General features: G+C 47.5%; 1 protein-coding gene across 1 annotated transcript in view; it reads left to right on the top strand.

Annotated features, from left to right (window-relative positions):
* The first annotated feature begins 911 nt into the window (after window positions 1-911).
* The window catches only part of WIF1 (WNT inhibitory factor 1), a 61,962-nt gene continuing 50,921 nt past the window's right edge, over window positions 912-11,952 (top strand). Inside the window, exons 1-2 of the mRNA XM_054399850.1 lie at window positions 912-1,044; window positions 1,168-1,307. Coding sequence (XP_054255825.1) covers window positions 912-1,044; window positions 1,168-1,307 — 273 coding nt within the window. The remainder of the gene's footprint in view (window positions 1,045-1,167; window positions 1,308-11,952) is intronic.

Here is an 11,952-nt window from a genome sequence, read left to right as displayed (position 1 = left end):
AAAGCCTTTTCAGTCTTTGGCACATTGCCATGTTCACCTACATCTGGGAAGAGCTGTCCCTGATGCACCATCTGGATGATGGCTCCGTGGCCTGACCTGCTGCTACGAAAGAGCATTTGCTGGATCCTACTGGCAGCCCCCTGCCATTTAGTTTTTAAGGTCAGGCTGGATGTGGCTCTGAGCGACCTGATCCTGTGTGACATGTCCCTGCCTATGGCAGGGGGGTTGAAACTGGATGATCCTAGAGGTCCCTTCCAGCCCTGACAAGTCTGTGATTCTAATAATGTGTGAAGGCCACTGCACTTCCGTCACAGACAAGACATTTAAAGGTGCCATTTCAGTGATGCTTCCTCAGCCCCGACACAAACGCAGCCTGTTACAGGTGACCAGGTGCGCGCAAACTTAGTTTCTTCACGCAGCCGTGAGTTGCTTTTGTGACTGTGGTGCTGCCACCTTGAGTGCCAGACTGCCCCGGTGGAGCGGGGCAGGGATAGGAGGCACCTTGCGCACAGCATGTGCCAGGCTCTGCTGCTCCGAGGCACGCCTCCCGGGAGACGGGAGGTGTGCGGCGAGTCACGCACCCTGTCCCGGCGCTTGGCTGTGCCGCCCGGACCCGGTGGAGCGAAGAGCTGACTGTCTCGCTACACCGTCGCTACGCGCTGCTCCGCCTTGCAGCCGTCTTCCGCGGCTGGGGTAAGGGGAGCGCCCGGAGGAGCTCGAAGCCCACAGTCCCTCGCCACGCACCGGCAGTCGCGCCCGGCCGCGGCCGCGCCCCCTCCCGCCGCCGCCGGCGGGACCTCCCCGCGCCGCGCCCTCCTCCCGCCGGCGAGGCCGCCCCGCGCCTGTGGGCGCAGAGTGGCAGAGAAGCGCGGCCGGAGCGGCAGCGGCGGGCCCCGGGCGGTGCGCGGAGCATGGCCCCGGCGGGGCGGCTGTGCGCCGCGCTGCTCTGCGGAGCCCTCAGCCTCTGCAGCCTGCGGGCCGCGCCGCGGCAGGCCGACACGCTCTACATGTGGATCGACGCTCAGCAAGCCAGAGTCCTCATCGGTAAGCGGGGACGCTACCCCAGCCGGCTGCCGCGGCGGGACGGCCGAGGCTGCGGGCAGGATGCCGGTGCGGAGCCTGGCTCCGCGGGGCTGCCTGCTCATCGCGCCCCTTTGCCTTCCGCAGGCTTCGAGGAGGATATTCTGATCGTGTCCGAGGGGAAGATGGCCCCCTTCACGCACGACTTCAGGAAAGCCCAGCAGAGAATGCCCGCGATCCCCGTCAGCATCCAAGCCATGAACTTCACCTGGCAGGCAACGGGACGGGTAGGTGCAAAGATGGGGCCGCGACGGCTCTTTAAACTCAGGCGGGTGGTTTGGCTTTGGAGTAGTTGAGAAAACCCTCTCCGAAGTGTGCTGGGGCGGCCCCGGCTGCGGTAGCTGCTGTCGTGCCCCTTGCCCACCGGCGTGGGCAGCGCCCGAAACCCTGCGGAGTGCCAAGGCAGGGGCAGGCGCTGCCAGCGGGGACGCGGGAGGCGAAGGGCCATGGGGAGGGCAGGGGAGCGGCGAGAGAAGCGGACAGGTCGTCGGGAAAGCGCGTCTGGAGGCAGGGTTGCAAAGTGCGTGGGAGAGCCGGGTGTCTCGGGCAGTGGAGAGCCCGGCAGGATGCCCAGGCGTGAGGCGGCGGCCGGGATTCACCAGCAAGACACGGGTTACGGTTTGGTTTCAATAAAAGTTTGCCTGAGAGCAGTTACCGGGGTGCAATTTTCTTCCGTCTTTCTTTTGCTTATGACCACACACTACAGGTTGTTATTCACCTATGTCTATTTGCTAAGTGTGTACGTTTGATGTATAGTTTTGGTACCTAATAATTCTCTTTTGTAGAGCTAATATCACCAAGTTTAGTTGGAAGACTACGTAAATCTGAGGTGTATTGAATGTCTTTGGATCCCTTTGTTGGAAAGATAAGAATGCAAGACATTTCTGAGAATAACCATATGGATGATTTGACACACTGGCAACATATGTTACATTTGCATAAAGCTGAAACACTCTTAGGGTACCTTATCATGGCTACAGAAAAAGAAACTGTAGAGTAAAAGTAATGGATAAAATTAATTCACTAGCTTCATACAGCAAAGAGCTTGGTAAAACCAAAACAGTATTTACCTTCAAATATTTTATGAAAATTTGGTGTATAATTTGGCTAATTGCAATTTCACAAAGTTGTTTGTGGGTTTGGTTTGTTCTAAAATACTCTTTCTAGCTCCAGGACTTGTTTGGCTTTGAGGTGTTGTCTGAGGCACTTGTAGTTTTTGCTATCCTCACAATGCCTTTGAGTTTAGGAAACACTTCACCTCCTTTCTTAGAGAGGGAGGGGAATGTGGAGAGACAAAACTTAAGTCACAAAGGCTAAGTGACTTGCTCAAAGTCTTTGACATTCCAGCCCAGCTTTACAGATAAAACAACTTCGCACGTCAAGGGTTGGTGTTTAAATACCTAGAAATAATTAGCGTGCTTTGGGACTGTACGTCCTGCTCTATTTCTTGGCCAGCTTCAGTTGCTGCCCATGATAAAGCTACCTCTTTTTCTGTAAAGGAGGGCTGAGATGCTGGACTTAATCCTGTCCTTCTCTTGTTGTCCTTTCTTGTACTCTCCTTCCTTTGCTGCCTACAGGTAGCTCATTAGGAAAAGATGGTTTCAGTGAGAAGAGTGCCAGGCTTAAAGACAGCGTAGACAAGTGTTGCCCTTGATGCAACTGGCAGGACAGAATCCCTTTGGAGCAGCATCAAAGCTATTTAACCCATTTTTCCTCTTCGCTGAATTACTTAACTCTTGTTAGACAAAACATAATTTATAAGTGAAATAGCTAAATGGTTGACGTGCCACCCTTGTGCAACTCTGTTCCTAGAACAGTGTGTGTTAACTTTCACATATTTATGGGTCAAACGAGTGTTAAACCTGAGACTCTGTATTTGGAGATTTTCATAATCCCATCTAGCTCCTCCTTGCAAGTTCATCTGTGTGTACAGTGAATGAATGTAAACATTGCCACTCCAGTCTTCGGGCCGTGGGTATTTAGATGCTTATGCAGGTCTGCAGATGAAGAGCAGGGTTTCCACCCTCATCTAAGGAAGGAGTTTCAACCCCCTTGTGTCCATGGAGTTGGGTTAAAAAATGGACACACTTCTCATCCTAGAGAAAATATCTGTTTTGTTTTATCACCAATAATCCTGTCAGGTTTGCATCCCTTAGAGGGGAGTACAGCTGCCTGTTATTCACAGTTCTTGCAATCACAGAATCACAGAAACATTCAGGTTGGAAAAGACCCTCAGGATCACCAAGTCCAACCCAGAACCCTACTCTACAAGGTTCATCCTTAAATCGTATCCCCAAGCACCACATCCAAACCACCTATAAACACATCCATGCTTGGTGACTTAACCACCTCCCTGGGCAGCACATTCCAAGGTCTTACAACTCTTTCTGTGAAAAAATGTTACCTAACGCCCAGTTTAAACCTACCCAGTCGTAGCTTGAGGCCATTCCCTCTTGTTCTATCAGTAATAACCTGTGAGAAGAGACCAGCACCAGCCTCTCTACAATGTCCTTTCAGGGAGTTGTAGAGAGCCAGGAGATCTCTGTGGAAACCAGGGCACTTACTGTCCTGATGCCACCCAGCCCTTTACATTATGAGAAGGGGAAGGATATAGGACATGAGTACTTCCTCTGTGGCCCATAAGGTAACAACATCATTGCTCACAGCAGGTTTGCAAAGAGAAGCAGGATAGAAGTTATTTGTGGCAAAAGTTTCTCCAGAATGTCCAATGTTTCATGAGAGGAAAAAATGAGTACATGTTAACAGGTTTATTACACTGGTTTAACACTGAAAAATGTTCTGGTTTTAAGTATGGGAAGGGAAGGGAAGGGAAGGGAAGGGAAGGGAAGGGAAGGGAAGGGAAGGGAAGGGAAGGGAAGGGAAGGGAAGGGAAGGGAAGGGAAGGGAAGGGAAGGGAAGGGAAGGGAAGGGAAGGGAAGGGAAGGGAAGGGAAGGGAAGGGAAGGGAAGGGAAGGGAAGGGGAATGGAAGGGGAAGGGGAGGGGAAGGGAAGGGAAGGGAAGGGAAGGGGAAGGGGAAGGGAAGGAGAGGGGAAGGGAAGGGGAAGGGGAGGGGAAGGGAAGGGAAGGGGAGGGGAAGGGAAGGGGAGGGGAAGGGAAGGGAAGGGGAGGGGAAGGGAAGAGAAGGGAAGGGGAAGGGAAGGGGAAGAGAAGGGGAAGGGAAGGGGAGGGGAAGGGAAGGGGAGGGGAAGGGAAGGGAAGGGGAGGGGAGGGGAAGGGGAAGGGAAGAGAAGGGAAGGGAAGGGAAGGGGAAGAGGAAGGGGAAGGGAAGGGAAGGGAAGGGAAGGGAAGGGAAGAGAAGGGAAGGGGAGGGGAGGGGAAGGGAAGGGGAAGGGGAGGGGAAGAGAAGGGGAAGGGGAGGGGGGGGAGGGGAAGGGAAGGGAAGGGGGGAGGAGGGGAAGGGAAGGGGGAGGGAAGGGAAGGGAAGGGGAGGGGAAGGGAAGGGAAGGGGAAGGGGAGGGGATGGGAAGGTAAGAGAAAGGAAGGGGAAGAGAAGGGGAAGGGGAAGGGAATAAAAGAAATGTGAACTAGTATTCTCTGAAATAAGAAAGGCATTCAAGATACTGAAGTACTAGATTGCTTTTGGTAAAACAACTGTTAACTAGCACACAGTTGTGTTCTGTTTGGTAAAACTGAAACAATTTCTTCTGTGAGTCTTGTATCTTGGGCCTTATAGACCTTTTAGCCTTGTGTCCCATCTGATTTGAAGATGTTTCTCAAGGGCTCCAAGGTTTTGGGGGCTGTCACTAGTATATGCTGGAGCCTCTAGCAGTAGCTAGATCCTTTTGGGATCTGTAGGTAGCAGACTTCTCCTAAGTAGGTACAGGAGATCCTGTCTGTGCCCTTATATGGCTCCGTGCCTTGATCTCCAGACAGGGGAGCTAGAGAGTGACTGGGTAGGTGCCAGCCAAGGTCAGTTCAGCACATCTGAGATCTCCAGCAGAGGAGGGAGGGCTGAGTGGCTCCTGACAGGCATCTTGCATCTCTGTTTACACCTGTGGAAAGTGCATATAAATATCATATGGGCAGATTCCATCTACCTGCTCCTGGGATAAACAATGATCCAAGTTGTCAGAGAGTAAATAATCCAACCCAGGGAGTGGCAATACTTATCAGTCCAGTTCTGGAGCCCCTATTACAAGAAAGATCTGGAGGTGCTGGAATGTGTCCAGAGAAGGGCCACGAGGATGATCAGAGAGCTGGAGCACCTCTGCTATGAAGACAGACTGAGAGAGTTGGAGTTGTTCAGTCTTGAGAGGAGAAGGCTCTGAGGAGATCTTATTGTGGCCTTCCAGTATCTGAAGGGGACTACAAAAAAGCTGGGGAGGGACTTCTTAGGATGTTGGGAGGTGTTAGGACCGGGGGGAATGGAGCAAAACTAGAAACGGGTAGATCGAGATTGGATGTTAGGAAGAAATTCTTCACCATGAGGGTGGTGATCCCGAGGGTCTTTTCCAACCTGAATGTTTCTGTGATTCTTTGATTCTAAGACTGCAGATGTTACATTGTCTTCTTCTTCAGAAAAAAAAAAAAGAGTCTCGTTAAATTACTAGTTAAAAAATTGCTCTTTGGTAGGAAGAAAGCAAAAATCAGTGGTAATATATAGCACACAGCAGTCGTCTGTGTGACCACTAGAGCTCACTGGTGTGCTTCTTGCTGTTATACATGGTTACTGCAAAAGGAAAGGCTGAGGACTTTTGGGAGGTCTTGTCCTCTGGGAAAGACTTCCCAGTGAGACAGGAATAAACTAATACTGCAGCACATTTCACTGGAAGGTACCAAAGATAGCAGTGATAACGTCATCTTTACAGCGTTTAGGAACTTATCACAAGGATTTAAGCTCCAAATCCACAAACCCCAATATGCTTAGCTTTCAGTGGGACTTCTGACAGCACTGAAATTGAGTTCACATGTGAGTGAATGTTGGTGGGAGAGAACCATGTCAAAAAAAGAAAAAAAAAATGATTGATCAGTGCACAGGAAGCGAGTCTTCAGTGAGAGAGTAGCAGCTGGAGTGATTTAATAAACAGGAGATGAAAAAAGAAACCAAAAAAGCAAGTTGGGATTTTTGTTCTGTAGCAGTCTGTAGCAGAGAAACAATCGGTTTGGGCCACAACTTGCCCGGATTGCTTTCTTCCTTTCAGATACGGGAGAAGTGTTTAGGATCAGCTGAATTACTGTAGCAGCTTGCTTCCTACCCTCAGCTCTTGTGAGTACCCCATGGCTCCCCTCCTGCTGCAGAGCTGAATGAGTGCCCATGATGTGCATCTGAATGCTGTGGTCTGGTTGATTGGTTAGGTTTAGGTGGTTGGTTGGACTTGATGATCTCGGAGGTCTCTTCCAACCTGGTTGACTCTGTGATTCTGATTCTGTAATACTCAGTCCTGTGCTGTTGCATGTGTGGCACATGGCTCCTCTGCCCCTGCACAACTGAATGAGTGCCCATGGTGTGCTTCTAAATGCCATGGTCTAGTTGATTAATTAGGTTTAGGTGATTGGTTGGACTTGATGATCTTGGAGGTCTCTTCCACCTGGTTGATTCTGTGATTCTGTAATACTCAGTCCTGTACTGGTGCATGTGTGGGACATGGCTCCTCTCCTGCTGCACAGCTGAATGAGTACCCATGGTGTGCATCTAAATGCCATGGTCTGGTTGATTGGTTAGGTTTAGGTGGTTGGTTGGACTTGATGATCTTGGAGGTCTCTTCCAACCTGGTTGACTCTGTGATTCTGATTCTGTAATACTCAGTCCTGTGCTGGTGCATGTGTAGGACATGGCTCCTCTCCTGCTGCACAGCCTAATGAGTGCCCAGAGTGTGCATCTGAATACTCAGTCCTGTACTGGCGCAGGTGTGGGACATGTCCCATGTGTCTGGAGGATGTGTGTATACATCTTAGGGTGCATGGATATTGCACCTATATTATGTGCTGAAGTTATATCCAGCCTTAGGCTGCTGTTTTGTGATATGGCAGTGGTGGTTCTGCCTTATGACAGGAGACGTGCATGTGTGTGCAAAGGGATGAAGTGCTGGGGAAAGGTCTTTGGTCTGAGAGTGCTTCTAGTCACAAGGGTGCAAGTGTCAGGAAAGTTTAGTCCTCACAGCCCTTAAAAGAGGCAATTGGACCTGTCCCTACTGGAAAGACTGAGTTAATTCTCATTAAAGAGCTACTGATAATCTTGAGTAAAATGGATAGTAGGATTTTTTTTTTTCACAGAAAGAGTGTTCAGGCATTGGAATGTGCTGCCCAGGGAGGTGGTGGAGTCCCCAAGCCTGGATGTGTTTGAAGGTGGTTTGGATGTGGTGCTTGGGGCTCTGGTTTAGGGATGAACCTTGTAGAGTAGGGTTCTGGGTTGGACTTGGTGATCTTGAGGGTCTTTTCCAACATGAATGTTCCTGTGATTCTGTGAAAGCAAAAAGATGCTCACCTCTTGGGAAGAGGGGAGATCTGCTACCAGTGTGTTTCCTAGCACAATTTCTATATTGTGAAGTGGAGCTTAGGAAAGATATCATAACTACAGCTCCTAGGGGCTAGTTCTCATTTCAGCAATGTTACCACCAGCCCCAAACAGCTCAACTGATTTCTCTGGAATTATCTTATATTGCTGAGATGTAGCCTGACTGTGATAATAAACTGGAATATCCAGCTGTTGCAGGAGGACTTTGTTGCCTTGCCCAGGGGAGAGGTAAGAGAAGACCAATTTTAGGGCATTAGTGATGCAATCTTGTGCTAGCTGTTTTCCCAATGAACTGAAAGAAAACAAGAAGCAGTTAATTTCAAAACTTTCCTGCAAAGAAATTGCTGAACTTTTGGTAAATATCTTAGTCATACCCAGTGATGCTTTTCAGCTTAAAAAAAAAAAAAAGTCTCATACACACAATTTAGAGGTGGTTTGGTTTTTTTCCCCCAATATAAACATGGCTGGTTTGGAAGTTTGGTCAAGGCAATTGCATAAAGTCGTGCCCTTGGGATTTACAGTGGTACCTTCACTGTGGTTTCATGTCACCAAACAGAGGAAATGCTTTGTTTTCTAACCTCTGCTCCAACAATTTCCATGTGGAATGTGAAGATGTTTACATACTGCAAGCATGATTTTTAGACGGGGGGGGGGGGGGGGGGGGGGGTGAGGTACTCGTAGCAAGAGCACAGCTCCAAACCCTTAATATTTAGATTCTGCTCAGCTGTGGTATTTTACATCTCAGTGTTGTAGACATGCCACCAGGGATCAAAGTCATGCTGTAGACATCCCACTTTCTTAGTCAAGCAGGCATATGCCAGCCATCTGTTGTATCTGCTGATAGAAAACAGCAGTAAAGTTTCTCAGAGTTTTGCCAAGAAGGGGAAAAAAAAAGGGGTGGGGGTGTGGGGGGTGGGGGGGAATTTATTGCTCAGCAGAGATGAGTTACAAGGCACCTTGTAGTGTAAGCTACATCTGGTTTCCATAGTAATTTACACGGAGTCTGTGTAAACTACACAATTCTTTTTTTTTTTTTTTTTTACAGAGCAGTGTAAAGCTGCATTAAAAAAAAAAAAGCCATTCTGCAAGATTTTCATTGTTTATCCTTGCTGGAAATATTCTAAGACATTTTTAACCAAAAAAAAAAAAAGGCAAGCTTCAGTTATGAAATATTTTTTTTTGCATTGCTTTTCCAGCAGTAGCTACACTGTAAAGCATAGCTGTGGAAAAGCACTGGGAACTGACAGGACACCCCAAAACTCTGAGATTGTATTTTTTTTCTGGTGAAAACCTACAGATTTCTCTCACCCTATTACTAACAGTTTTTCTGAACTAAAACATCCAGGCTGTGTTTCTTTTCCTCTTCATGGGAGTGGAAATGTTTTCTGTCAACATCACCTCTTTTTTTTTTTTCTTTCCTTTCCTTTCCTTTCCTACAGACAGTTTGCCAAGTATGTTCTTAGTGGTCTGAAGTTAATACTGTTACAAGTAGTGCCATGGAGTAAAAGTATCCATAACAAGAATAGAATAGACCTTTGAGATCATCAAGTCCAGCCTTTGACCTAACTAACTAACTAAGAAATAACTGAAAGGATTTTTAATGTATGTAACTTCTTCTGTTGGTATCACACTTTCCAAAGAGGTTTTTCTTTTTGGTAGCTATGAGTATGAACAACTTGTTTCTAGCCAAGTGGATTATGTAGAATCACAGAATCATAGAATCAGTCAGGGTTGGAAGGGACCACAAGGATCATCCAGTTCCAACCCCCCTGCCATGGGCAGGGACACCTCACACTAGAGGTACTTATAGAACAAATGTAAGGAACCACACTCCTCCATAGGGCATGCACATGTGTAAGGAATATGTGTGACCCAGAGCTTTCAAAAGAGTGCAGCAAGAGAAGTGTGGCCAGCAGGTCAAGGGAGGTGATTCTCCCCCTCTGCTCCACTCTGATGAGACTCCACCTGGAGTACTATGTCCAGTTCTGGAGCCCCTATTACAGGAAAGATCTGGAGGTGCTGGAAGGTGTCCAGAGAAAGGCCACAAGGATGATCAGAGGGCTGGAGCTCCTCTGCTATGGTACAGACTGAGAGAGTTGGAGTTGTTCAGTCTGGAGAAGAGAAAGCTCTGAGGAGACCTTCTTGTGGCCTTCCAGTATGTGAAGGGGGCTACAAGAAAGCTGGGGAGGGACTTTTTAGGGTGTCAGGTAGGGATAGGACTGGGGGGAATGGAGCAAAACTAGAAACGGGTAGATTGAGATTGGATGTTAGGAAGAAATTCTTCCCCATGAGGGTGGTGAGACACTGGAACAGGTTGCCCAGGGAGGTCGTGGAGGTTTTTAAGGCCAGGCTGGATGTGGCTGTGAGCAACCTGATCTAGTGTGAGGTGTCCGTGCCCATGGCAGGGGGTTTGGAACTAGATGATCCTTGTGGTCCCTTCCAACCCTGACAATTCTATGATAGGTAGTAGCTACTTGCATCAGAAGCAGAGTTTTAAGTATTTTATGCCTTAATTCAGGGCAATGAGTTCCTGATTAGTATTTTTAACGCTTTTGAGAAAATGCATCTCAACCCCTTTTTTCTTTGTTTTGCCTTTCTGTGGCTTTACACTTGGGTTTCCAAGGGTTTGTTCTTCATTCATTTTCCTTCTGTGTGCAAATTCCACCTTTTGAAAGCAGCTACTTTCCTTCTATTAGTCTCTTTGGTTCTGCTCTTCAACCATGTCGGATTTGTTTTGGTTTGCTTCGCTTTGCAGCAGTCTTTTTGTTTGCTTGTTTACTTTTTAACTGTTGATTTGTGGGCAGACTCGTCACCACATCAGACTGTTGTCCAGACATGGTGGAAGGTAGCAAAGAATGGACATTGGCGTTGCAATGCTTCATCTTTCCATAACACAGCACACAGTGTTTTGTTGCAGTGGATTAACTATAGTATATTTATATGTGTGTTAAATATAGTAGATGTCTGTTGCTGCAGGTGTATGTTTCAGCAAAAGCAGAAGAGAGCTTTTTCTTGGTTTTTTGTTTTGGGTGTTTTCTGCTATGTAAATGGCTTTTTGGAATAAAAGTGTAAATGGAAGAGGCACAAAATCAATCACATTTGGGATGGGTTGTTGAATGCAAAGTCAGCTTTGGGTTTTTCCCTTCTGTTTGGTTTTGTGGAGACTGATATTTTTAAATCTTAATTGGAATTAAACTGTGATTGTAGTAACATACATGTAATAATGTAATGAAAGCCTGGCTCATCTTATACCAAATAAAATCAATATCCCTGTACAAGAAGCACCTGAGCTGTCTGTGACACTTGGAGCTGAGCTAACTGTATGAGGTAACAAGCCCTGCTCAGTGCAATGAGATCAGATGTGTTTTCCTCTTGGGTGGCACCCTGGCATGTGATCACAGGATCACAGGATGTTAGGGGTTGGAAGAGACCTGCAAAGATCTTTGAGTCCAACCCCCCTGCCAGAGCAGAACCACAGAATCCAGCACAGGTCACACAGGAACACATCCAGATGGGGCTGGAAAGTCTCCAGAGAAGGAGACTGCACAACCTCTCTGGGCAGCCTGTTCCAGTGCTCTGGGACCCTTACAGTGAAGAAGTTCCTCCTCATGTTGAGGTGGAACCTCCTGTGCTGTAGTTTTTATCCATTGCCCCTTGTCCTATCCCAGGGTGCAAGTGAGCAGAGCCTCTTCCCTCCCTCCTGACCCCCAGCCCTCAGATATTGATAAACATTGATTAAATCCCCTCTCAGTCTTCTCCTCTCCAGACTAACCAGCCCCAGGGCTCTCAATCTCTCCTCACCAGGCAGTGCTCCAGTCCCTCAGTCATCCTGGTAGCCCTCTGTAGGACTCTCTCCAGTAGATTTCTGTCCCTCTTGAACTGGGGAGCCTAAAACTGGATGCAATATTCCAGATGGGACCTCACCAGGGCAGAGTAGAGGGGGAAGAACTACAAGGATGATTAAGGGACTTGGCAAAACTGCTTCACACATTATTATTGTTGTTGTTGTATATTATTATTATTATTATTACTATTATTATTATTATTATTATTCCTTGACAGAAAATCTGGTTTTGCAGCCCTAGCCACATTCACAGGACAGTTTACTTTAAATGCATAAGCATCTAGCCTGATGATAAACAAACAGCAGAGATGTTTAGCTTGCTTTGTATCTCTGATTACAGACTTCCAGATAAGCCAGATTTATCAATGGCATACTTAAATTAGTTCCTGTGGTAAAGTCTAATTTATATTTCTGGCAAGCACAAGACAAGCTGTGGAACTCTCCCAGTGCACAGAAAACATTTGAAGGTGTTTCTTTGAAAAGGAAAAAGCCTTGGATTAAAATTTGTACAACCTACAGGTTGAAAACTCAACCATTATCTGAACACACCTT

This window comes from Indicator indicator, chromosome 3 (genome assembly GCF_027791375.1).
Source record: "Indicator indicator isolate 239-I01 chromosome 3, UM_Iind_1.1, whole genome shotgun sequence".
In the NCBI taxonomy this organism is placed as follows: domain Eukaryota; kingdom Metazoa; phylum Chordata; class Aves; order Piciformes; family Indicatoridae; genus Indicator; species Indicator indicator.
This window is presented reverse-complemented; position numbering and strand designations above follow the sequence as displayed.